Source organism: Phocoena sinus, chromosome 2 (genome assembly GCF_008692025.1).
Source record: "Phocoena sinus isolate mPhoSin1 chromosome 2, mPhoSin1.pri, whole genome shotgun sequence".
Taxonomy (NCBI): Eukaryota; Metazoa; Chordata; class Mammalia; order Artiodactyla; family Phocoenidae; genus Phocoena; species Phocoena sinus.
Window position 1 is genome coordinate 36,570,409 of NC_045764.1, and position 27,293 is coordinate 36,597,701.

The 27,293-nt window shown below is 44.6% G+C and overlaps 1 protein-coding gene and 1 pseudogene across 1 annotated transcript in view; one reads left to right on the forward strand and one right to left on the reverse strand.

The window, feature by feature from the left end:
• Positions 1-26,505, reverse strand: part of PDE8A (phosphodiesterase 8A) — a 189,427-nt gene extending 162,922 nt beyond the window's left edge. The window contains exon 1 of the mRNA XM_032618191.1: positions 24,114-26,505. Within this exon, the coding sequence (XP_032474082.1) occupies positions 24,114-24,332 (219 nt within the window). The 5' untranslated portion in view covers positions 24,333-26,505. The remainder of the gene's footprint in view (positions 1-24,113) is intronic.
• On the forward strand, positions 9,925-10,032 carry LOC116750257 (annotated as a pseudogene).
• Positions 26,506-27,293: the final 788 nt, after the last annotated feature.

Here is a 27,293-nt window from a genome sequence, read left to right on the forward strand (position 1 = left end):
CCCCGGTCCGGTCCACCCAACCCCCACTCAGGCACCACTGCAATGGCCACACTCAGGACATCATCTGACAGAATGTCCACTAGCTTTCTCTGACCACAACTTCCCAGTTCATCAGTTCTCTCTCATACCTCTTCGCTTTATAATAGCAATAACCATTATTAACCAAAATAACTAAGAATAGGCAGTGTTTACTATTTGCTAGGCACTATTCAGAGCGCTTGACATGTATTGAGTCATTTAATCCTCACAGCACGCCTAGGGTCTAAGTGCTATTATTATCCTCATTTTTACATGATTTGAAGTCTGAGGCACAGAGAGGTTCAATACTTTTCCCAAGGTCCCACAGCTATAAAGTGGCTATAAAGAGCTGGATTTGAAAACAGGTGGTCTGGCACCGAAGTGTGCACTCGCTCTCTCTTTCATTTCTTTACCTTTTATTGAACACAGAGAAAAGTACATATATCACAAGTGTACAAACAGATGAATTTTCACAAACTGAACACCCCTGTATAACCAGCACCCAGATGGAGAAGCAACACTACCAGCATACTGGAAGCTCCTCGGGCCCCCCCTTCCAGTGCCACCCTGTGCCCTCCGACAGCAGGATTTCTTTACCCGTCTTTGGGCCTCTGTGGCTGGCCTCTTCTGTCGTCCTCACTGCTCACCGCCAGCGCACGCTGCTGGGAGACTTAGTGGTACTGAGCAGTTCTACACAGCAGGCGCTGTGCTGAGCACGAGGCTTGTGTGCCTTTCACTGAGACTACCAGGCCTTAGCTCACCCGTTATCCTTAACTCCCAGACTTCTTCTTGGGTCAGCTACTTCTGTCAAACCCAAACTCACAGCCCGTACTCTTGCTCTCTTGTGTGCCTTGTCAATAGCTAGTGGACATTCTGAGAAATGCAAAACTCCAATTCCAGGTCAGCCCAACTGTCCTGCTCATGCCCACGTACACGAGTGGCAGAGCCCTGCTGGAGAGTAACACGACCTTGCAGAATGGAATGTCAATGCGTGATGCCCAAAGGCAGCTGGGTGCCACGCGCTGCCCAGGGCGCTTTCTCCACGCCCCCGACCACACCTTCTCCCCTCCTTAGAGAGGCTATTCCAAATGTTCCCCCTTCTCAGGCCAGCTTCCCTAACCCCATCCTCCCACTCCCAGCACAACTGCTTATCCCATTTCAGTAAGCAATCCTAGGAACATCTTCCATAAGCAAATTTAAAAGGCAAACTAGGAAAAAAAAAAGTTATTAACCATAAGTGGCGAATGGACTAATAATATTTGTAACTTTAAAAAAAATTACATACAAATTGAAAAAAACCCCTCTAGTTCTCCAATAGGAAATCGCCAAAGTAACAGACAATACACAAAAGAGAAATTACAAATCGCTGATAAACATTTGGAAAAAGACTGATCTTCACTTCTAATCAAATAAATGTAAATAAAATTGGCCAAGATTAAAAATTGATAATGTCACATTCTCCCAGACAGACTAAATTTTAATTCTTGAATCCAATTAGCAGGGTGCTGGGTCCACTTGCTCTGGCCTGACCTGGAGCCCACAAGTATCACGCCCTCAGCTTGCAACGAGGGACACTCACCACCATATTTATTATGGGAACATTGTTGACAGCCTTGACCCTTAAAAAGGGAGAGTGATTTCTTCAGGCCTAGGCTCAGAAACTACACTTCTCCTGAGTCACTGGCTTCTGTTAAATCTCAGGAACTCTGGGACTGCTTTCCTATCTGTTGAGGCTGTAGAAGCTCAGAGCCAAATGTGTGACCTAAGCCCCTGGCAACCATGCAAGTCTCTGTGGCATGCATTGCCACATACGACCTGACACCTGACTCAACTGATAAGTCTACCCCTGTGTGCCCTGGCCCCAATTCTCTTCATCTGCTTCCTTTTTAATCCTACAGTAAGTATTCTTTACCTCAAATCTTTTTTGAATAAGCCAAGGAGGGCAGTTCTAATGAAGAGGTCGTCAGCCCTCTGCTGTTCTCCATACTCTGAATGAGTCGGGTTGGACCTTCAGGTTCACGTTTGTCACCACAGCAGTATGAGGTGTCTGTGCACTGAGCTAACGGCTTCTGGCTGTGCAAGTTAGTTTCTTGAACAATTCCTAAATACTTAACAGGTTATTTTCAACTGCCTTATTGAATATCATATAATTTTCTCAAAATGTTCTTTCAGGAACACCATGTGGCATTCTTTTTCAAGATGGAGGTGCTATAAAATCAACAAATTTGATAAACTGTTCAAATTTCAAAAGGGCTTGGAACATTTCAACTCAAGAAATAAAGAAGGCCTATATAATATAGAGATAATATCCAGCTATATAAACCAAATGTCTTCTGCAATGTGTACATTTATTCCATATATTTTCTTGATGAAAAGGCAAACTTTAGAGAAGTTGCTGAAATAAAACATGGGAAAAGAAAGCATATGAACTATGCTCTGTTCACTTTGGTAGAAGACAAATAAAATGTCCAAATTTACCCTTCAATGAAGCTGTCATTCAATCCAGAGAGAAATTATTGTTTAAAGGTAGAAAAAAGAAGAATGTTAAAAAATAGTTATCTCAGCTGTAATTCCAGGGAACTCAGAAGTCAAACTAGGATAACATCCATTCGGACCCTGCTTGGGTTTTCAAGTATTTGGAGAAACACCACAGACGTGGCAGCAACGAGCCAAGCAGAACTTAGACATCCAGACTCTATCCTTTCTCTCTCCCTGCTCCCCTTCCCTTTCTTAAGTTCTATCAGTCAGGATGCTTCTGGCTGCAAGTAAGGAAAATTAACCTCAAATTATTGTGTGATAAAGTGGATTTATCGACTCATGCAAACACGAAGTGCAGAATGAGATCTTTCGAGCCTCAGGAGAGGTTCGGTAGGGACTCTGGCTCTGGGACTCTGCAATTCTCTGAGCTTGTTCTTGCCCAGGAGCTGGTGTTGTCCTCACTGGGGGGGGGTGGGGTGGGGGTGGGGACACCTATCCCTGAACCACTCCAGTCAAATTGAGACAGTTTGTATCACATGCCTGCCTTTGAACCAGTGACTGGGACCAGAGGACTTCATGTGCTGTCTGACTTAGGCCTGGGTTATGCATCTATTACTGAATAAATAACTGTGGCAATAAGGACATTAGGGACCACCCTGGCGCTGAAGGTGGGCTCAATCCCACCCAAACTTCACAACTGCTATGCACAGGAGAGGGGAAAAGGAGAAGAATTACAAAAGTTACCAAAGAGGAGTGGTAGAGACTGGCTGGCTGTTCAAAGACAGTTCCTCTCCTTCCTGGGCACAAACAGATACAGATGGATCACATTTCCCAGCCTCCAGGGCAGTCAGGTGTGGCCAAGTGGCCAATGGAACAGACATGGACTATTTCCAGATCTGGTCCCTAAAAACCTCTCACCCACAGTCCTTCATGCTCTTTCCCCTTCTGCAAGCTGTCCGTGCAGACGTGCACAATGATCTTGGGGAGCCATGTGTTGAAGATGGCAGAGCCACAAGATGGAAGGAGCCTTGGTCCCTGAATCGCCACTTAGAGAAGAGTCCTCCACTGATCAGGAACACCTATCTTAAACTTCACGTGACTGAGCAACTTCTTTCAAGTTGAGACTTTTGTATATTTGGGGGTTTGTTACAACAGTCAGCCTATCCTAACAGTTGAAGGAATTAAGGTCCACAAGGTTGGATGACTTGCCCAAGATACAGTTAACTGACGAAACAAACACAAAAACACAGAATGCAGTGATCTTGCCACTGGAATGCGAAAACAGAATAGAAAAAGTAATAGTTATGAAACCACAGGATAAAAAGAGACGTAATGAGCAATACAGCATCACTAAGTATCTTTTAGGCAGAATACACAAGTAAGGAAGCGGGTCAACTGGAAAGCCCTTTCTATGTCAAAACTTGTGGAAATTTTCCCACAAGTTATCCATTCTTCTCTTAGCAAACAGAATTACTGGAAAGTTTCTCTGATAACTGAGAGTGCAAACTGCCTCAGAGTCAGAATTAGGAATAATAACTGTCATTACACATAAAAAGCAGTATTAATTCTCAAGCTGAAAAGCATCTGTGGGGCTTGGGCTGAACCCCAGTGCAGGGGCAGCTACCATCTGTCTGACCAGCACCCTCCCTTCCTCTGAGAGCTGCTCCCCCATCCAACTACCTACTTCTGTGAAAGCTGTTGCTCATCACAGAAGCCACCAGGGGCCGCTGGGCAGGCAGGCGTTCCAAGCCAGGCTGTCCTGGCTCTTCCCGGGGACTCTCAAATTGGAATCAAAGGAAGAGGCTCAGTCCCGCCCCATTAATGAAGCTGTGAAATATGAGGCCAGGAGCTATTGGTGGGCACTGTTTCTTGCTGAGCAGAAAGCAGCAGCCCAAGAAAATGAAGATGACACCACAGGAAAGGGAAAGATGGAGAAGGGTCCTGGTTTCATGTGGCCCAGAGGTGGGCACACCCCTGTCCTTCCCATGGTTTGGTTACGTAAGCCAGGCTATGGTGGCCCACAGATTTCACTTTGGGCCTCAGCTTATTTAGATTAGGTTGATGTAACTTGCAATCAAAAGAATCCTGACCAATAGAATCAGGAAAATTGCCTCAAAAAACAGATAAACAAAAAAATTCATAGTATCTCACAAATCTCCAAAAGTAAAATGAAAAGTACACAAGTATCAATGTCGAGTATGGACTCAGAAATCAGTGTACTGGGATTGAATCCAGGTGCTGCCAGTTTCTAGCCAGGAAACCTCGGGGAAATCGTTAAACCTCCCACTTGCCTCAGTTTTCTTACTCTTAAAGGTAACCTTTAGCGTGACACCAAGCCCACTGGGTTTTCTTAAAGATTAAATTAGTTAATACACATAAAGTACTTAGAACAGTACCTGGTATGTAGTAAACATTCAATACATGATGGTTTTATTGTTACATTTGATCAATCTGAGTTGATTTTCAGGTTAGTGTCCCGTGTTTTCAGTAAGTCAAGGTGGAACCAGCCAGGTGAAAATAGGTGCTGACCAGAGAAAAAAGCATGTTTGTCCCACACAACCTGACCCTCAGCAGTGCACCATCAAATCCAGATCTCTTTCATTTGTAATGAAGGGACTTCTTCAGGGGCCCACCAAGGAAAGACCAGTTCGGCAGTCTCAGACCCCTCCAGGAGGTGAGCAAGGATAAGCTGTATCAGCCACCAGCACGCTCCTCTGCTCCCTAGGACATCCATTCTCTCCCACCTCCTTCAACTCCCTGGGCCCTCAGGGCCACAGTGAAACAGGCAGGAGGGTAAATGCTGCCCCAGCGCAGCCTACAGGGACCTCTCCATCTTCTGCGCACGCGTGACTTCGACAGTTAGAACCCTTCGTCCCATCTTAGGCTTGTCTTTTTTTTTTTTTTTTTTTAGTAATGGAATTTCACAAACACAAAAATTTGACGGCATTTTTTCCAGACACAAGATACTTCCTACAGAGCTCTACCTTCGCCAAAGTTCTGCTATTTCTGCTGACTAAGTTGGGGAGAAAGTCTCAGCAGAGCACTTTCGTGGAAACTGCACAGTCAAAAGCCCAGAGGTCTTTAAGTTCCTAGAAGTATAAGTAAGTATTTGAAGCATTCAGTCTGTAAAGGCATGGGATAAAGCTAGAGAAGCGGGCATAAGGTACATCAGGCTGGGCTTTGAGGTCATGGAAAGGAGTCTGAATCTGGCAGTGGGAAGCCACAGAGGGTTTGAAGCAGGGAATGGCATAATCAGGTCTGCATCTGATCACCCTGCACCTCCTCTGAACCTCTGCTTGCAGGGTAGCAGATGTCTCAGACATCTGCATGTGGGATCAGCTTATCTGGGAACGACAGAAATAAGGTCTGAAGACATGTTTTTCAGAAGAATAGCTTAGGTAGGGTAGAAATTCCAGAAATTTTCCTCATGACGGAGAAATAAGAAGAAGGTAGATCATTTTAGCAACCTGGCTCTTGAGTAGTAGAGAAGGCTGAGAATACTGGGAGCAGGGCAAAGCCCTCATGCCACCGATTAGAAACCACTGACTCCAAAGCAACCTGGTGGGGAAAAGCCAGGGCCCAGAGAAAGTGTCACGCTCGCAGGGCTTTCTAGAGCCTGGCAATGGGACAGGCACGCTGCTCCGATTGGCCAGAGACTGCCCACTGGAAGAACAAGTTCAATTCCTACTAGCCCTGACCAGAGACCCTCTCCAGCCAGCCTACGTTATTTTACTCCAGCAAAAAACTGAGCACAGTAAGCAAACTTTTGTAGCAAAGCTAGCCTTGTAAACAAGTGAACCCAAACCAGAACTGTGCCATTACCAAAGAGATTCATGTGGGATCTGAAGCTGTCCTAAGTTGCAGAAATATTCTTGGCCTCTCAAGACAAACATAGCTTTTGGCACTGAAAACTGTTTTTTGGTTTACAGGCCAGAAAACCACTGCACCGCTGTTTATTTTTCCATTATCAGTATATTCAGCAGCACTGAAAGGATTTAACAGAGCTTCCTTCTCTCCTGACCTACTGGTGAGAAAACACAATTCTGATCAATAAGCAAAGAGAAACCAGAAAAATCTGTCATGTTTATGGTGCGTGACAGGTATCTTCTCACACCTTCTCTCATATGCTCATTTTTTTTTTTTTTTTGGCTGCGTTGGGTCTTGGTTGCTGTGCGCGGTCTTTCTCTAGTTGCAGCAAGTGGGGTCTGCTCTTTGTTGTGGTGTGTGGGCTTCTCACTGTGGTGGCTTCTCTTGTTGTGGAGTACAGGCTCTAGGCACGCAGGCTTCAGTAGTTGTGGCTCGCAGTTGCGGCATGTGGGATCTTCCCAGTCTAGGGCTCGAACCCATGTCCCCTGCATTGGCAGGCAGATTTTTTTTTTTTTTTTTTGTGGTACGCGGACCTCACTGTTGTGGCCTCTCCCGTTGCGGAGCACAGGCCCCGGACGCGCAGGCTTAGCGGCCATGGCTCACGGGCCCAGCCGCTCCGCGGCATGTAGGATCTTCCCAGACCGGGACACGAAGCCACGTCCCCTGCATCGGCAGGCAGACTCTCAACCACTGCGCCACCAGGGAAGCCCATGGTGGGCAGATTCTTAACCACTGCACCACCAGGGAAGTCCCCATACACTCATTTTATATACAAGGAACTGTGGCTCACAGATGAGTTCCATGACTTGCCCCAGCTCACAGCTGAGTAAGTACCAAAGCCAAAATTCAAATCCAAGTCTGATGCTAATTCTCCTGCCCTCTTTGTATCACAGCAATGGTATATTCAGATTTCTGCACAAGCACTGGAGAATCAGGGGTCAGGGAGACAAATACAAATAGAGGCAAGCCTATTCCCTAACAAGTGTATCATCTAAAAGGGGAGGCTATGTCACTCATCTCACATTACCTGCAAATGCCTAGTGCAGTTCCTAGTGCACAGTAAGCTCTAAATAAATGTGGCTTGAATGAATGAAGGAAGATTTTGTTGTGATCCAATACTTTGTTGTCTAATAAAGAATCGGTGACTATCACGTAAACTTACCAAACCAGAGTTCTCTGTGTAGATGCAAAGTTGATGCGTGAATTCCTACAATGGGGGAGAAGTGAGACTAGACGGCCTCTAAAACACTTTCTAACTCAGTCTCTGAAAACTAATCTCATTGTAGAGATGAGTGTCTAATAGAAGTACTGATTTTTGTCAGCATTAAAAACAAGTATATGTTGGCTCATACCGTCAACTATCAGTTACCCCCATAATGGTGTTCTGAACTTTTGATAATACTGCTGGACCGCAGTGCCAGGCCGACCTCATGCCTGCCTTCATCCCAGGCAAGGCTTTATTGCAATAAAGCCTCACCTCACTTGGAATCTTTGGCTTTTCAGGACCCTAGTGTTAGGACCCTTAACACTAGAATAACAAAAAGATATGGCATAAATGCTTCGGGAGGCAAAAGGAACAAGACTTCCTGCTTTTATCTAAAAATGTTAGGGGGGCTTCCCTGGTGGCGCAGTGGTTAAGAATCTGCCTGCCAATGCAGGGGACACGGGCTCGAGCCCTGGTCCAGGACGATCCCACATGCGGCGGAGCAGCTAAGCCCGTGCACCATAACTACTGAGCCTGTGTGCCACGACTACGGAAGCCCGCGCACCTAGAGCCCGTGCTCCGCTACAAGAGAAGCCACCGCAATGAGGAGCCCGCACACCGCAAAGAAGAGTAGCCCCCGCTCGTCACAACTAGAGAAAGCTCACAGTCAGCAACGAAGACCCAACACCAGCAATAAATAAATATTCATTTATTGATTTATTCTTAAGAAATAAAAATGTTAGGGCAGTAAAGGAAGCCAGTCAAATATGTAGTGAATGACTACATAAACACTGCATAACTCCAACTCCAAATGTATGGGTTACAAACCTAGAAGAAAAAAATAGGTATCTGTATATGACTTTAAAATGAAAAAATAACCATTTTGCAATAATCAAGCAACTTCACTAATGATATCCAAATTCTGATACCCAAATGATACCAGAAATTTCAAGTGTTCAATTTCTTTATTGCTTCTGATACAATAAAACCACTAGACAAGAGAATACTTTGCCCTTCCCTCCTCCATAAAGTGAGGAACTTGGGTATGGTAAAGTTAAAAGTCTCATTAAGGGGCTTCCCTGGTGGCGCAGCGGTTGAGAGTCTGCCTGCCGATGCAGGGGACACGGGTTCGTGCCCCGGTCTGGGAAAATCCCACATGCCGCGGAGCGGCTGGGCCCGTGAGCCATGGCCGCTGAGCCTGCGCGTCCGGAGCCTGTGCTCCGCAACGGGAGAGGCCACAATGGTGAGAGGCCCGCATACCACACAAAAAAAAACAAAACAAAAAACTGTATATAATTAATATACTCAAAAAGATAACAAGTATGCTGTAACAAAACAAAACAAAAAAACCCATGAATAAGCAGTTATAAAAAGAACACACCGTAAATCTTGAACACAAAAACTGTCCAATTAAAAAACTCGAAGGGTGGCTCAGTGGTTAAGAACCTGCCTGCCAATGCAGGGGACACGGGTTCGAGCCCTAGTCCGGGAAGATCCCACATGCGGCGGAGCAACTAAGCCCATGCGCCACAACTACTGAGCCTGCGCTCTAGAGCCCATGCTCCGCAACAAGAGAAGCCACTGCTCGCCTCAACTAGAGCAAAGCCCACACGCAGCAACAAAGGCTAAGTGCAGCCAAAAATAAAATAAATTAAAAAAACAAAAACTCAAAGGGCTAGATAGCCGAGTAGACCCTGAGGAATGAATCAATGAGCTAGGAGAGTGAGCTAAAGAACCCTCCCAGACTATAGCACAGAGATGGGAAGTAAAAGAAAACTGAAGAGATACAGAGGACAGATCAAACATGTGCCTAAATCCAATCATTTGGAGGAATCTGCAGAAGGGAAGGGAGGAAATGGAAGGGGGGGACAACATTTGAAGAAATAACTATTAAATATTTCCTAGGACTAAAAGAATAAAACCATTTTAAAAAATAGTTTTTAATTACAGTTATTTAAAGTGATCTACATGGATGGAAGGAAACATACTACCATTTTATGAGTAGCTATCTCCTGATTATGCAATTTAAGGTTCTTTTCTTTTTCAAGTTTTCTAAAATGAACATTACTTTTGTAAGAGAAAAAGTAATAAGTTTACTTTTATAAAATAAATCCAGAACCAAGATACAAGAAAGGCTTTTAAAAATTCCCTAACCTCTCTTTTCTCTGACTTCTACCCTATGCTCTTATAGTGAACCTGTTTCTGTAAGCAGTCACCACAAACTTGGGCAAGTCATTTGATCTCTTTAAATTTCTGCTTCTTTTAGGTCTTCAACAGGGAAAATAAAATCCCTCCTTCCTACCTCACAGGAGTTTGGTGAACATCAAATGAGATGATGTATAAAAATTGCACTCAGTATTCTCTGATTTCTCTTCAGATCAAATAAATCTTTCGCCTTTTACTAAAGATTTCCATGGACAGAAACAATTCTGAGACTCAGACATTAGAAAACAAACTTACTGTTACCAAAGGGGAAGGGGGGAGGGATAAATTAGGAGTTCTGGATTAGCAGATACAAACTACTACATATAAAATAGATCAACAACTAGGTTCTACTGTATATCACAGGGAACTATATTCACTATCTTGTAATAAACTACAATGGAAAAGGATATGAAAAAGAATATATATGTGTGTGTGTATATATATATGTGTGTGTATATATATAATCAGTTTGCTGTATACCAGAAAACACAGCATTGTAAATCAAATATACTTTGGTTAAAAAAAAAAAAATAGCTCCCAGTCAACTATACGGCACTGTAGAAATTGAGCATGTTATCACAGTCCTTCTAAGCTGGTAAACCCCAACCTCTGAGTCACCCTCCACTTCCCTCATCCCTCACTCCCCAAATCCAATCCATTCCCTAGCCTGCCAGCTCTTCCTTCCTTCCTTTCCCAAACCACTGTACTACCTAGTTACACCTGGTCAGACCTTGTGCCTGAACCACGATAGCCCCCTGGGTGATGCCCCGCCTCTAACTTTTCCTTACCCCACCCAGTGCACTTTCCTCCTAAAACTTAATCTTCATAAAATACATTCATCCTGTAACTACAATGCTGAAAATGAAAGTTCTCTGAAATTTACAGGATGGACTTCAAACTCCTTAACCTGGCTTTCAAGCCTTCCCTCCTATCCCTGGGTCAACCTCCTCGCTGTTTGTGGAACAAGCCAGCAACCCCCCACCCCATACACACCCCCATTCTCTACCCATCCAGGTCCTCCCAGTCTTCTTAGCCCAGGCCAAACCCCTCCCTCCCTTCCTCCCTCTGCACCTTCTGACCAATCGAGACCAAGCTCCTGCCAGTTCTCCTGAACACCCACTCCATCCCTCAGGCGTCATCCTCACTTCCAGGTCAGAGGCCTGCCCCCACACTTCCAGAGAGGGCTCTTTCTGCCCTGAGGGCAGGGCCTTCTGCTTGGCTCCTGTATCTTCTGTACTAGGCACTCAATTAACCTGCTAATCATTTTAGTCTGTAAAATAAACTTTCTCTGCCTAACTGAATTTTATTGTAATTATTTCTTTAGTTTTCTTTATAGTTTTAATATCTATAGGTACATCACATATATTCCTATATAACATACTATTTAGCTATTAAACTTTAAATAAAAAGAATTATACTTTATAAATTCTTCTATAAGTTCTTTCTTTCAACATTGTTTTTGAGGATTGATCTATGTCCATATCTGTACCTATAAGCCATTCATTTTTCTTTTCTTTTTTTTTTTTTTTAAGCCATTCATTTTCAAAGCTGAAAAGCACTCCTTTGCATATCACAACTTATTCATCCATTATGTTGCTGAGAGATATTTGGGTTTTATCAGAAAGTTTGCTATTAAAAGCAATGCTCCTATGAACATTCTTATGCATGTTTCAATACACGTGTCTCTAGGACTGAAACCGCAAGGTCATAGGGTCACATGTTTAACTCTACTTGGTAATGACAATGGTTTTCCAATCGGTTTTCCAACCAATTTATGCTTTTACTTACAGTGTTGAAGAATTCCTCAAAAATACTGTCAGGCTTTTAAACATTTGCCCATTTGGTGGGTGTAAAATGTTATTTCATTGTGGTTTAATTTGCATTTCCCCAGTGAGGCTGACATCTTTTCACATATGTATTGGCCATTTGGTTTCCTCTTGATAAGCTCCCTAAGTCTTTGTGTATTTTTCAACTGGGCTGTCCTTTTCTTATCTACTGTAAGAGTTCTATATTTATTCTGGATACCAATCCTTCACTGGTGTTATGTGTTGCAAATATCTTCTTCCAGTTTATGGTTTCCTTCCCTTTTCACTCTCTTCTGATGAGAAGTTCTTTATTTTAACTTAGTTGAATTTATTAACCCTTTCCTTTATGGTAACTGCTTTGTGTAACTTGTTTAATAAGTCCTTCCCTACCCAGAGATCATGAAAATATTTATATTTCATTTTAATAAAAAACATTTAAAATAAAAACTTCAAAAAGGAAGTTATATAAACAATCAATTAGCACATGAAAACATACTCAAAATTATTAGCCATCAAGGAAATGAAAATCAAAACCACAAGGAGATACCACTACACACCCACCAGAATGGCTAAATTAAAAGACTGATAACACCAAACGGTGGCAAGCACGTAGACCAATGGCATTTTTGTCATATACTGTTGGCAGGAGTGTGGAACTGTATAACCCTGGAGAAAGGTCAAGCAGTTTCTTAAAAAGCTAAATATAACAGCTATCTTATGACCCAGCAATTCTACTTCTTGGTAGTTACCCAAGAAAATGAAAGCATATGCCCACATTATAATTTATACTAGAATATTCATAGCAGCTGTATTCTTAATAGCCAAAAATTAAGAGCAGCCCTTCCATCCCCTCAACAACAGAATGAATAAGTGAATGTGATCTAGTCACACAACAGAATAATACTCAGCAAGAAAAAAGAACAACATAGATGAATCTCAAAAAGACTATGCTGAATGAAAAAAGCCTTACACAAAAGAATACATTCTTTAAGATTCTATTTATATGACACCTAGAACAGGCAAAAAATAATTTACAATGGAAAAAAAAAACTGTGGTTGTAGACAAAGAAGGACACTACATAATGATCAAGGGATCAATCCAAGAATAAGATATAACAATTGTAAATATTTATGCACCCAACATAGGAGCACCTCAATACATAAGGCAAATACTAACAGCCATAAAAGGGGAAATCGACAGTAACACATTCATAGTAGGGGACTTTAACACCCCACTTTAACCAATGGACAGATCATCCAAAACGAAAATAAGAAAACAGAAGCTTTAAATGATACATTAAACAAGATGGACTTAACTGATATTTATAGGACATTCCATCCAAAAACAACAGAATACACATTTTTCTCAAGTGCTCATGGAACATTCTCCAGGATAGATCATATCTTGGGTCACAAATCAAGCCTTGGTAAATTTAAGAAAACTGATATTGTATCAAGTATCTTTTCCGACCACAATGCTATGAGACTAGATATCAATTACAGGAAAAGATCTGTAAAAAATACTAACACATGGAGGCTAAACAATACACTACTTAATAATGAAGTGATCACTGAAGAAATCAAAGAGGAAATCAAAAAATACCTAGAAACAAATGACAAGGGAAACACTATGACCCAAAACTTATAGGATGCAGCAAAAGGAGTTCTAAGAGGGAAGTTTATAGCAATACAACCCTACCTTAAGAAACAGGAAACATCTCGAACAAACAACCTAACCTTGCACCTAAAGCAATTAGAGAAAGAAGAACAAAAGAACCCCAAAGGTAGCAGAAGGAAAGAAATCATAAAAATCAGATCAGAAATAAATGAAAAAGAAATGAAGGAAACGATAGCAAAGATCAATAAAACTAAAAGCTGGTTCTTTAAGAAGATAAACAAAATTGATAAACCATTAGCCCAGACTCATCAAGAAAAAAGAGAGAAGACTCAAATCAACAGAATTAGAAATGAAAAAGAAGTAACAACTGACACTGCAGAAATACAAAAGATCATGAGCGATTACTACAAGCAACTCTATGGCAGTAAAATGGACAACCTGGAAGAAATGGACAAATTCTTAGAAATGCACAACGTGCCAAGACTGAATCAGGAAGAAATAGAAATATGAACAGACCAATCACAAGCAGTGAAATTGAAACTGTCATTAAAAATCTTCCAACAAACAAAAGCCCAGGACCAGATGGCTTCACAGGCGAATTCTATCAAACATTTAGAGAAGAGTTAACACCTATCCTTCACAAACTCTTCCAAATATAGCAGAGGGAGGAACACTCCCAAACTCATTCTACGAGGCCACCATCACTCTGATACCAAAACCAGACAAGGATGCCACAAAGAAAGAAAACTACAGGCCAATATCACTGATGAACATAGATGCAAAAATCCTCAACAAAATACTAGCAAACAGAAACCAAAGGCACATTAAAAGGATCATACACCATGATCAAGTGGGGTTTATTCCAGAAATGCAAGGATTCTTCAATATACGCAAATCAATGTGATACACCATATTAACAAACTGAAGGAGAAAAACCATATGATCATCTCAATAGATGCAGAGAAAGCTTTTGACAAAATTCAACACCCATTTATGATAAAAACCCTGCAGAAAGTAGGCATAGAGGGAACTTTCCTCAACATAATAAAGGCCATATATGACAAACCCACAGCCAACATCGTCCTCAATGGTGAAAAACTGAAACCATTTCCACTAAGATCAGGAATGAGACAAGGTTGTCCACTCTCATCACTCTTATTCAACATAGTTTTGGAAGTTTTAGCCACAGCAATCAAAGAAGAAAAGGAAATAAAAGGAATCCAAATCGGAAAATAAGTAGTAAAGCTGTCACTGTTTGCAGATGACATGATACTATACATAGAGAATCCTAAAGATGCTACCAGAAAACTACTAGAGCTAATCAATGAATTTGGTAAAGTAGCAGGATACAAAATTAATGCACAGAAATCTCTGGCATTCCTATACACTAATGATGAAAAATCTGAAAGTGAAATCAAGCAAACACTCCCATTTACCATTGCAACAAAAAGAATAAAATATCTAGGAATAAACCTACCTAAGGAGGCAAAAGACCTGTATGCAGAAAATTATAAGACACTGATGAAAGAAATTAAAGATGGTATAAATAGATGGAGAGAGATATACCATGTTCTTGGATTGGAAGAATCAAGATTGTGAAAATGACTCTACTACCCAAAACAATCTACAAATTCAATGCAATCCCTATCAAACTACCACTGGCATTTTTCACATAACTAGAACAAAAAATTTCACAATTTGTATGGAAACACCAAAAGACCCCGAATAGCCAAAGCAATCTTGAGAACGAAAAACTGAGCTGGAGGAATCAGGCTTCCTGACTTCAGACTATACTACAAAGCTACAGTAATCAAGACAGAATGGTACTGGCACAAAACAGAAAGATAGATCAATGGAACAGGATAGAAAGCCCAGAGATAAACCCACGCACATATGGTCACCTTATCTTTGATAAAGGAGGCAGGAATGTACAGTGGAGAAAGGACAGCCTCTTCAATAAGTGGTGCTGGGAAAACTGGACAGCTACATGTAAAAGTATGAGATTAGATCACTCCCTAACACCATACACAAAAATAAGCTCAAAATGGATTAAAGACCTAAATGTAAGGCCAGAAACTATCAAACTCTTAGAGGAAAACATAGGCAGAACACTCTATGACATAAATCACAGCAAGATCCTTTTTGACCCACCTCCTAGAGAAATGGAAATAAAAACAAAAATAAACAAACGGCACCTAATGAAACTCCAAAGCTTTTGCACAGCAAAGAAACCATAAACAAGACCAAAAGACAACCCTTAGAATGGGAGAAAATATTTGCAAATAAAGCAACTGACAAAGGATTAATCTCCAAAATTTAGAAGCAGCTCATGCAGCTCAATAAGAAAAAAACAAACAACCCAATCCAAAAATGGGCAGAAGACCTAAATAGACCTTTCTCCAAAGAAGACATACAGACTACCAACAAACACATGAAAGAATGCTCAACATCATTAATCATTAGAGAAATGCAAACCAAAACTACAATGAGATATCATCTCACACCAGTCAGAATGGCCATCATCAAAAAATCTAGAAACAATAAATGCTGGAGAGGGTGTGGAGGAAAGGGAACACTCTTGCACTGCTGGTGGGAACATGAATTAGTACAGCCACTATGGAGAACAGTATGGAGGTTCCTTAAAAAACTACAAATAGAACTACCATATGACCCAGCAATCCCACTACTGGGCATATACCCTGAGAAAACCATAATTCAAAAAGAGTCATGTACCAAAGTGTTCATTGCAGCTCTATTTACAATAGCCGGGAGATGGAAATGGAAACAACCTAAGTGTCCATCATCAGATGAATGGATAAAGAAGATGTGGCACATATATACAATGGAATATTACTCAGCCATAAAAAGAAATGAAATTGAGCTATTTGTAATGAGGTGGGTGAACCTAGAGTCTGTCATACAGAGTGAAGTAAGTCAGAAAGAAAGACAAATACCGTATGCTAACACATATATATGGAAGTCAAGAAAAAAAAAATGTCATGAAGAACCTAGGGGTAAGACAGGCATAAAGACACAGACCTACTAGAGAATGGACTTGAGGATATGGGGAGGGGGAAGGGTAAGCTGTGACAAAGCGAGAGAGTGGCATGGACATATATACACTACCAAACGTAAAATAGATAGCTAGTGGGAAGCAGCCGCATAGCATAGGGAGATCAGCTCGGTGGTTTGTGACCACCTAGAAGGGTGGGATAGGGAGGGTGGGTGACACAAGACGGAAGACATATGGGAACATATGTATATGTATAACTGATTCACTTTGTTATAAAGCAGAAACTAACACACCATTGTAAAGCAATTATACTCCAATAAAGATGTTAAAAAAAACACAAACCTGTGGTTGTTAGTGGGTGGGGTTAGGAATGCAAGAGGAACACAGAGAACTTTCTGGGGTGATGGTAATATTCTGTATCCTGACAGAGATTTGCATTACACGAGCATACACACTTGTACAAAAAAAAAAAAAAAAGGTAAATTTTTAATTCTAGGTGATATGCATACTGAAGTGTTCAGGAGTCACGTATACTGATATGTGGAACTTACTTGGAAATGACTCCAAAAGTAAAATGGATTTCTGGGTGGATAAAGGGATAGAGAGAAGTGGTAAAGCAAATAAAAGAAAGTGTTAACAGCAGAATCTAGGTGGTAGGTATACACGCGGTAATTCTTTCAACTTTGCTGTATGTTTGAAAATTTTCACAATAAAATATTAGGGAAAAGACAAAAATATATTTTAAAAAGGAAGAGATGTGCTTTAAAAAATAAGCAGATAGGGACTTCCCTGGTGGTCCAGTGGTTAAGACTTTGCCTTCCAAAGCAAGTGGTGTGGGTTCGATCCCTGGTCGGGGAGCTAAGATCCCACATGCCTCGCGGTCCAAAAACCAAAACATAAAACAGAAGCGATGTTGCAATAAATTCAATAAAGACTTTAAAAATGGTCCACATCAAAAAACAAAAATCTTAAAAAAAATTTAGCAAAAAAACAAAAAAAAAGCATATATATTTGAGCAAAGTTTGCCTCTGAAAAAGGTAACTGAAAGAAAAAGATCAATCCTTACATGTACTGGTGGCTTTGGAGTTTACAGAACACTTTCACACAGATTATTTTAAGTGATCCTCACCAAACCCAGGTATTCTAGTCTCATTTTATGCTTGAGAAAACTTAGGATCAGAACTTGCCAAATATTACACAGCCGGTACCTCACAGTGCTGGACTTAAAAACAAACACCTCTGGCTCCTCCACCTCCGTTCTTTCAAATACACCTCACGAGGGACCTGCCGGCAACCGCAAACATTTGAAGACCACGTGGAAACTGCTGATGTGCCACCAGCCCTTTGCTTGTCCCGTGAGCAGAGGGACAAGGCTGAAGCAGCTGTTGTACTTACACTAGCAGGACATGAAAGGGAAAGGCACGCAGACAGTAAATGAGCATGAACTCAACAGATCGAAGGTGTGCTTCCAATCCACACAGAATAAAAGAACAGGCAAGCCCCCCTTGCTGAGTTCTTTGAGGCCATCCCCAAAGTCTGGGGAAATCTGTGATATCCTTCCTGTCTATATAGATGGGCAAACTGCATACGAGGCCTGTAGCTAAGAAACTGCAACACAAAACTTGTCAAAACAGCTCTCTGGGGCTTCCCTGGTGGCGCAGTGGTTGGGAATCCGCCTGCCAATGCAGAGGACACGGGTTCGAGCCCTGGTCTGGGAGGATCCCACATGCCGCAGAGCGGCTGGCCCCGTGAGTCACAATTACTGAGCCTGCGCGTCTGGAGCCTGTGCTCCGCAATGGGAGAGGCCACGATAGTGAGAGGCCCGCGCACTGCAATGAGGAGTGGCCCCCGCTTGCCGCAATTAGGGAAAGCCCTCGCAGAGAAACGAAGAGCCAACACAGCCAAAAATAAATAAATAAATAAATAATTTAAAAAAAAAAAACAAAAAAAAACAGCTCTCTGACAAGATATTCCACCACTCTTCTTACCAGAGCAGAACAAAAGTAGAAGAGAAGGACGAGACCCAGGAACACTGCTCAACCCTGACACGGCCAAAATGAGAGGCAAAAGCTTTACTAATCACTCCACAGATGAATCACTGGCTTCAGGGTATTTTGGCTTTTTATTATAACATTTAACAACACACTCCAATAATTTTGGTTAAATTTAAACAGGTGAGATAGACCCGTGGAATATGAATAAAAGCCCTTTCAGCCTTAGAGACTGGTGTATTTATCCGAACATTTACTTAGTGTGCCAAACACTTGGGGAACCGTAATGAAACTAGGACACAGTCCTTGCCCTCAAGTGACCTATAATCCAGCGGGAGGCTCAAAAGAGAAAACCGAGCCCACAAGGGCTATAGGAGAAAGTCCCAAGAGCAAGGGAAAGAGAGTGCAAGTATAACCAGGGCCTCAAGAAAGATTTCAGCTGGGCCTAAGTCTGGGAGGATATGTATGTGCAGAACTGTGGGCAGAAGAAGGGGGCGAGGGGCTGCACTCCAGGCTGGCTCCTACGGAGGTCCTGGCTAGGGAAGGCTACCTGCAGCCTGAGCACGAGGGAGAGGAAAAAGTACCCCTGAGGGATGCCTGCCAACTCACTTTAGAGAGTGAAGAGGACAGATCAGAGGGCCTCACAAAATGCCTTACTTGAGGAATTAACTGGGATAGGGCTGAATATGGCTGCGACTTCCACAAACATGGGAGCCTAAGGTAGGGCTGGAACCAACTGCCCCAGTAAGTCAAGACTTAACAAAATCTTAATAACACAGATTCAGGATGCCTGCTTAAAACCCAGGTGGACCTGCGATGTCTGTTGCCTAGCAGAAGGCCACAGAATGGTAGATGTAATAGAGACAGGTGGTTCTCAGAGCAACGCACCAGGAGCAATGGCTTTGAATCCCATCTTAATGCATGGCCTTGGGTGAGTTTCTAACCTCTGGTGCCTTATCTGCAAAAGGGAAATGACACTAGCCACCTCACAGGGTTGAAATGAGATTATATCTGAAAGGCATCCAGCACAGTGTCTACCACATAGGAGGCATCAAGGAAAGGGGGATATTACTCATATGAACAGTCTACTCTCTAAGAACTTCAGAGTCCAATGCCTCCTACCATCCCACTGTGTTGAGAAACCAGGCTGAAGCCACTGACTTTGGATACCACCAAGGGCTTACTCATGTCCTAAGCAACTTCTCCCTCTGTTCTTTGATTGCTTTTTATGTTTATTTTTAAAAATACTCTGCCCATTAAGGCATTTTAGGTTATTCTGAGATGTCTGCCTCACCCTGCGGTCTCACATCACAAACCTTCCCTTACTGAAGAACTCAATCCAAACAGGCAAGCCACCCAAGGGAAAACCAGTGTCATAAGCCACTTCACAGGGAACATTTGTGCCAGAAGGGACCACAGGTCCCATCCCAACACTCGCTCCAGCAAGGATAGGGTCAGGGCCAGCCCAGAGCAGGTCTGAGCCGATAGAGCTGTGACATTCATAACATCACTCTTAAGAACCAAACTTAGAGTTACGGTGGCAATAATATTAAGCACTAAAAAAAAAAAAAAAATATATATATATATATATATATATATATATAATACAAAGCACTTTATGTATATAATAGGCATTAAAGAAAAATTTTAAAAACAGTTATCTTTATAGCTAGGCCTGGCAAGATAATGAGATTCTATACACCAAAAGGCATAAGAACACAATGATGACAGAACTCACAGCCCATGAGCTCAAGATAAAATTATAGTCACTATTTCAGGAACAGAAAGTTGGGTCTCATTTTCTCAACCACACTTTCACAGGGAAACTTTCAGTAACTCCAGATAATCTACCAAGGGCCAGTGACCCCTAGTTGCAGGGGTGGGGGTCACTCAGGTCACACACAAAGAAAAATTCACTTTCTTTTAGGAAAATATAAAAATTTGATTAATCCACGCTGTATGTCAAGAGCAGGCAACAAATTTTATTCCACAGCTAGGAAACACCAAGAAACCACTAAACTTTGGTGCACTAGGGTGGGTAATTTCACCAGTTTTGTGGAGGATGGTGGGCTGGCAGGGAAAAGGAGGGAGGAAGACTAGGAAGAAGGGGAAGGTGGTGAAAAATAAGAGAAAACTAGGTGGGGGAAAAAATGACACAAGCAAATACTAGAGATAGACAAATGGAGAATCGGTCTGAGAGCTGAAGGCAGTAACCCCTGGTTAGAGGTTAGCGTGTGACCACACCATCATCTGTCACCTGTTGTGTTCTGCCCACCCAGCTGCACTAATCCTTAAATCTCTATAGGGAAATCTACTGGGCTTACCAGGGTGGAAATATATTATTCCCTGAGAACAAATGCTCTGAAAGAGCAGTACCAGAGACTTCCAAAAACCAAATCTAAATTCTACAGCCTCCACTCTAGTTAAAACTGGTTTCTATTTCTCCTTTATATGGGCTGGCTGGATTTTTCACTTCTACAGTCTAGTCCACACAATTCTCCAATTCAACCAATGTTTGTGGAAGGCCTACTGTGTGGGGGGACACAGCAGGGAACAAAACAGACGTGACTGCCCCTCACAGAGCTGATCAGTGACACACGGTGGGGAGGGCATCCGTCTTTAGCAGTGCACTAGGTGTTCACAAAAAGGGAGGGACGGTGAGCGTAGGGTCTCCTCGGATACTCACATAAATCTTTCAAGGGCAACTCAAAGTCCTAGCTAAGGAAAGGGAAAACGGAGTAAATCTAAAGACTGACAAGAAAATATTAAATGTTACAGTTTAGAGTGCATCCTGATACAAAACTGTAAGTGTTCAAACTGAATACAGCATTCATTATCTGTAACCACATAGACTATAACTCCTGAAATGGATAAACAGCCAGAGTATTTTTAGTAATACTTAAATAAGTTCATAAAGATGACCCAGCCTAATGTATTACAAGATCCTAAAGTAGCTTTGGAATCACTAAGAAACAGATTATGTTTATTGAGTTTTACTGTTAAGTACATTTCTTGTACTTTGAATATCGGTATCTCATGTTAGGAATCGTGTCTTAACATGTGGCCTAAGATACACCTCAACAAATGGGCTCCATAATCAAACACGTTTGGGAAATGTTGCACACTCTAAACACCACTTGGAGATTCACAGTGCATTTTAGGAAATTAAGCTTTCTGACAAATCCTGTATGAAAGAAATCTGCCAAACTTAGTCTGAGCCAGTAATTCCCAAACTAATTTGACCACGGACACTTTATTCATTTAAAACTTATTAACAGTCCACAAATTGCTTCATGGAACACATGTGGGATACGCTACAGGTGTAGGGGATGATTAATCCGAGAATGCAATTGATTATCAATCTCCCAAGCATTCTGATGAACTGGTGTTTACTATATGCTATAGAAATACAAAAACTTCCCCAATGAATTTCTGACTGGAATTCACTCAACAATAAGCTAACTTAATATATTTTTAAGAAAAATATTTTTAATGAACTAAAATTGGATCTTGATGTGTTAATATAAAGGAATTCAAATTCATTATACAATAATTTGACTTTGCTAAACTGCTGAAAGCTTATCTTCCCTAAACATGGGTTTTTAAATTTCCAAAGTATATTGAATATCTTAATTTCAAGATTCATTTCCTTAAAGAAAAAATACTGAACTAAAAAAATGCTGATATTTACCTCTGCCTATTACCTGATATGCCTAATTACAAATATCTGTAACTGAGATGTGGTATCAACATATATAGTTCATGAATAACAAGCATGGGACTATTATTTCTATGGTTGTGGGGTTATTTATAATTTGACTCCTCCTCCTGAAAAACCTAACCTTAAAGCCTACATTGGAGGTTTCATGGAATCCAATTCCAGGGACTGAAAAAGTTTCTTCAGTTAACAACAAAAATAAAACTCAACAAACATTTATTTAGCACCTACTATACGCATACCAGTGGATTAAGCACTGTAATGATGAATGTATTTTTCTGGACCCCAACTCAAGACAATGGTCTGACAATGGGCAGAATACTTGAGACTCTTAGAAACACAGGGGACCTCTAGGCAATGTGGATGGCAGAAGAGCAAGCTGCTACAATGGAAATGCTTACAAGACACCTGGGTGAATTCGGGACCCAGGACCCAGGACTCTTTCTTAAAAAGCTACGTTAGTGACTAAAAGTTTAATATTACTTAATGCAAGATAACCAATATCAGATTTGGGTCAAACACTTGAAAACTGTTAAAGCTTCCATATTCAACTTCACCTGTGACGTCTTTTTTTTTTTTTTTAAAGCCAGTTAGATAGCTTAACATACAAGCATTACAGTGACATTAAGAGCAGCTGAGATTAATTGTTTAAATATCACAGGTTTCGGGGCTTCCCTGGTGGCGCAGTGGTTGAGAGTCCGCCTGCCGATGCAGGGGACGCGGGTTCGTGCCCCGATCCGTGAGGATCCCACATGCCGCGGAGCGGCTGGGCCCGTGAGCCATGGCCGCTGAGCCTGCACGTCCGGAGCCTGTGCTCCGCAGCGGGAGAGGCCGCAGCGGTGAGAGGCCCGCGTACCGCAAAAAAAAAAAAAAAAAAATATCACAGGTTTCTACAAAGACTCTGTAGGAGAAGGAATCCAAATCTGATCATCAGAATGAATTTGAATTTTCAGATACCGCAAGACAGGGGGAGAAATCACTTCATCTGTGTTATGCAACACTGAAAAAGACTTTTCACTTTTATAGAAAAGGCATGATGACTGCTAGTAATTTAAGACAGAAAATGAACCAATTTCTATCCCTCTAATTTGGGAGGTCTAGCAGTACTCAATAAGCAAGAAAATCAAGACAGTTTTGCAAATGACTTTTAAAACACAGCAGCAACCAGAGGGATGATCCTCAACAATCTGCAGCCATTCATACAGGAATATTTTCCCCTAGTTTAATAACACATAAACAAACGCGTGAATTCCAGCTCTAACATTTCAAATCAGAGAACCGGAAAGCTGCTGCAGTCTGCCTTCATGAACATTTTTTTCCTTTTTTTAAAAAGGAAAAATACCTTCCCTTTAGAAAACCTTAACAAAGACTAAGCCCAGAAACTCTGACAAAACATAGCCAAGGCAATAGGCGCTGGAGAAGACATGCAATTTAAAAACACAGTCACAAACTGTCCCCGTAAGACCGCTTAATAAAAAATTAACTTTGCTCTGCTGAATGCTTGAAAAATCGCGTTTCTGATACTAATTACATATGCTTCAGGTACAACATGCATGCTAATGAAAGTGAACCTCAAATACATGTGCAATGAAGCAAAGCTGATGTTCCAGATTACATTTTAATAGTCCCAAAGAAAATGGAAAACTGCAACTGCATGCTTGTGCAAAGCTGACAGAGGGAAAACGCAACACGGTGGTAGGGTCCAGTACCCCGGCTTCACAGTGCTAGCCGACCTTCACTTTCCACCACGAGAACCAAAGGAACAAAGTTCACACTGACTTAACGTTCAGGGTCGCGCCAGAATATCCTAGGCTGGTGGGGGTGGGGGTGGGGGTTCCTCTGTACCCGCTGTTTGGGAGGTAATGGATGCAACCGCCTGGGTCAAGTTCACAGAGGTCCCTCCTGCTCGACACGTCGGGTCGGATGTGTCCCACGAACCGAAGCCGCGTCTCGGAAAGCGTCCTAAGCACAACTCTACTAAGCACGGTGCCCAGGACTAGGGTTGGTCCGCCTCCAGTCGCTGCCCTGGCAAGACGGCCCGCTGGCGTCCGTAAAAGTCATCCAAAGCCAGGCAACAGGGCACCGCGGCCAGGGAGGGAGCCCCACCCGTCCCTGTGGGAAAGCTGCCGCGCCACGGAGCCCGAATTTCACCGCGGACCAAAGCCTCGAAGCCCCTGCCCGCCCGGCACCCCTTACCGTGCTGCCGTTGCTGCTGCCGCTGCCGCCGCTTCCCTCGGACTCCACGAGGCTGGAGCCGCAGGACCGGGCCGAGGCGGCCGTCGTCTGGACGGGTGGGAGGCGCGGCCCGCCGGGCTGCAACGGCGGCGCCGCGGGGACCGGCGCGTCCTCGGCCTCGTTGCCGCCGTGGTACACCGCCCGGCTCTCGGAAGCGTGGACGCTCTGGGCACAGCCCATGCTGGAGGCGGCGTCGCCGACACGCTGGCGGGTAGCCGCGAAACGGTCAGTAAACGGCCAGCCCGGCGCCTCGCGGCCGCCTGAGCAGACGGCGGCGAGCGCCGGTCTCGCGCCAGGAAGTGCGGCCGCCCCTTTTATCGCGGTGCGGGAGCAGCAGCTGCGGCGGTGGGGAGGGGGCGGTGGGGCGGGCAGCGCACCGCGGCCGCCCCTCCGAACATGCCCTTCCTGAAGCGGGAGCCGTTAGCCTCTTCCCTCACATCGCCGCGCTCGCCTCGGCCGCGCCGCGCTTCCGGGGAATTTCGGGGGAGGAGATTTGAGCTCTCCCGACCCGAGAGCAGGCCAGTCCGCGCCGTGGGGCGGCACGACCCCCGAGGGAGGTGAGTTCCCTGCTGCGCCCGCTCACCGCCCCGTTCCCGCTCCGCGGCGCTTTAGCAGCCGACTCTCGAGGCTCGGGCACCCAGGCCGCTCCGCCTGCCGCCCCGCGAATAAATAAATGCTCCTGGTCCCAGGGCTGGTGGCGGAGAAAGCTAGCCTAGATCTCTTGCCGTTGAGGGGTAGGGGCCGGAGGAAGCCGGTCGGGGCGGCGAGGCAGCGTCCGCCCGGGTAGGGAAGGAGAGACCTCGGCTCCAGTCGGATCTGAAGCCGTGCCGTCGAGAAGCGCTGAAGCGGCGGCGCTCACCCGGGAGCTGCGGGCGGAGCGGCTCCGGCTCCGTTTGCCGGGCCAGGTTTTCCCGGCAGCACGCCGCGCCCAGCCCCCAGCTGTAACCTCTAGCGGGTGCTGGCGTCAATGCAAAGCAGCTGGGGCGCCCGCCGCCTACTCCCGGGCCCCTCCCGCCACTGAGCGTGCGCGGCCACGACGGAAGGGGCGCGCTACTCGGCTGCGGGGAGAAAGACTTGCCCAAGGCCACACACAGCCACCCCGGGCCGGTGGGCTCTGATCTGGGGCCTGCGACCACCAAAACCCAGACCAATGGGTTCGAAAACCGGCTCCGGCTCCATAACTTAGCAGCTGCATAACTAATAGATAAGTAGAGATAACGGTCACTATCTCGGAGCCATTAAAAGAGGCCGGTGGAAGGACCTCTGTTTCGGGTGGTCCCAGGCAGGTGGGGTCCGGGCGTCATTGTCGGGGGCCGCAGTCCTTGTGCTTTCCCTCTGGCGCCAAGACCTGGAGCACCATGCCCGCCTACACAGGCGACCGGGAGGCTGGGATGCTGGAATGCTAAGAAGCTACGTTTAGGGGCAAGCTGGGGACGCCGTCCTACTCTCCTCTTAACCAAAGGACGGGGCGCCCAAGGCCCCAAAGGCTTCTTGTTTGCGGGAGCAGAACCAGGCGTCCGCCGTGCCGGTCGAGGCCTGTGATGACGCGAGACGCTTTGGTAGAACTACACCCCACACATATCGCCATCGGCTCGCTGTGTGACTTTGAGCGAATCACATAGCCTCTCTGTGCCTGGGTCTCCTCCCACGATCAGCTAGAGGGTGGCACTCCTGGGCGTCCATCAAGGACCCCGGAGCAGCCCACCTCGGACCCACCCTTTCTCCCGCCCTCCCTGAGGCTCCCGGTCAACCGAGACCCCGGCGCGACGGGTCCCTTTCCTCTCCCGCCGTCCACACCTTTCCTAGCACGGCCCTGGCACGACCCTGAGGTGCCAGGGCTCCCGCCTCCAGCCCGGATACTGTAAAGACCCGGACGCGTGCTCCGGGCTGGAGTCCCTGCTGCAGCGCTGAGACTGCCAGACGGGCTCAGGAGGCGGGTTCCCTGCGGCGGCTCGGGCTTCAAGACAAGCCTGAGATCCACAGCCCTGGCGCCCCTCGAGCCGGGATATTCCGGGCCGGAGGTGTGCACCGGGCAGTTTCCCCGAGGGCGGCAGAGCTCAAAGGCCGGGTAACCCGAGGGCAGTTTTGTGCTATTGGCACTCTTTACTAGCCGAGCGGGCCCAAACCACTGGCACCTGACTTACACTATCAAGTTTAGGCACATTTAGCAATAATCTTATGTGTGCCTCCTTGCCTTATAAAAGTACCAGCGGCTCAAAGAAGCTGTCTTGAAAGACACAGAAAAAGAATTTTACCATCAATTGTAGTGTTTTCTGCCTCTGTTTTGCTGGGTTTTGAACGTAATTTTTCCAGGCAGAATTTGCAATCTTCTAAATAAAGACTAATTGGTGAAGAAAACGCTTTGAACCGTGAGAGTGCTTGAAAGTCTATCTCACGCCCTCTGTCCTCCCCTCCCCGCCTCACTGAGAAGCCAGGCCTTGATGACTCCCTGCACTGACCTTGCCTCCTCCAGGGGCTTCAGGCTGCCCTTTGGGCTCCCCTTCGCAGGCAGGACCTCGGTGTCCTGGGCTCACCTTGGAAATCCTTGAGCCCTGCTCTAATTCGGGGTGGGGACCCTTATCCCCAGCACCGCCTCGCTGGCCTCCTGCGCTGCCCTTTGCTGTCCTGAGCTGGACTCTTGCCCTCTCTGTTGCCAGAGACCTGTTGGATAGCAGCATTAACTGATTTCCAGCTCTGCAATCGGGAGACTCTAGACTTAGAAAGCGAAGGCTAAGAACAAAGCAGGAGCAGACAGCAACGGTAGGAGTCCTCTGCCCACTTCTGGGGTCACAAGGAACAACCACCCCACTCACTTTCATCCATACTCTGGAACTCAGCCTGGGACACTCCAGGAAGTCACAGTCTCTCCCCGCCACCCCCCATCTCAGCTTCAACTGCCTAACATCAGTTCCACCCCACCCCTCCTTCCCTGGCCATAATCTGCACCTCGAGGTCCCTGAACACTTCTCTACCCAGTTTCCCCAGACCTCAGTGACAGGGGACACAAAAGGGGTCACAATGACAGAACCCAAACCTCACTGGCATGGGCCACCCACTGGCTCACCCAGGACTCCTGAACCCCTATGAAGAATCCCAGCCCGTGGGGTATGTAGGGGGCTCACGAACAATCCCACTCCTGCT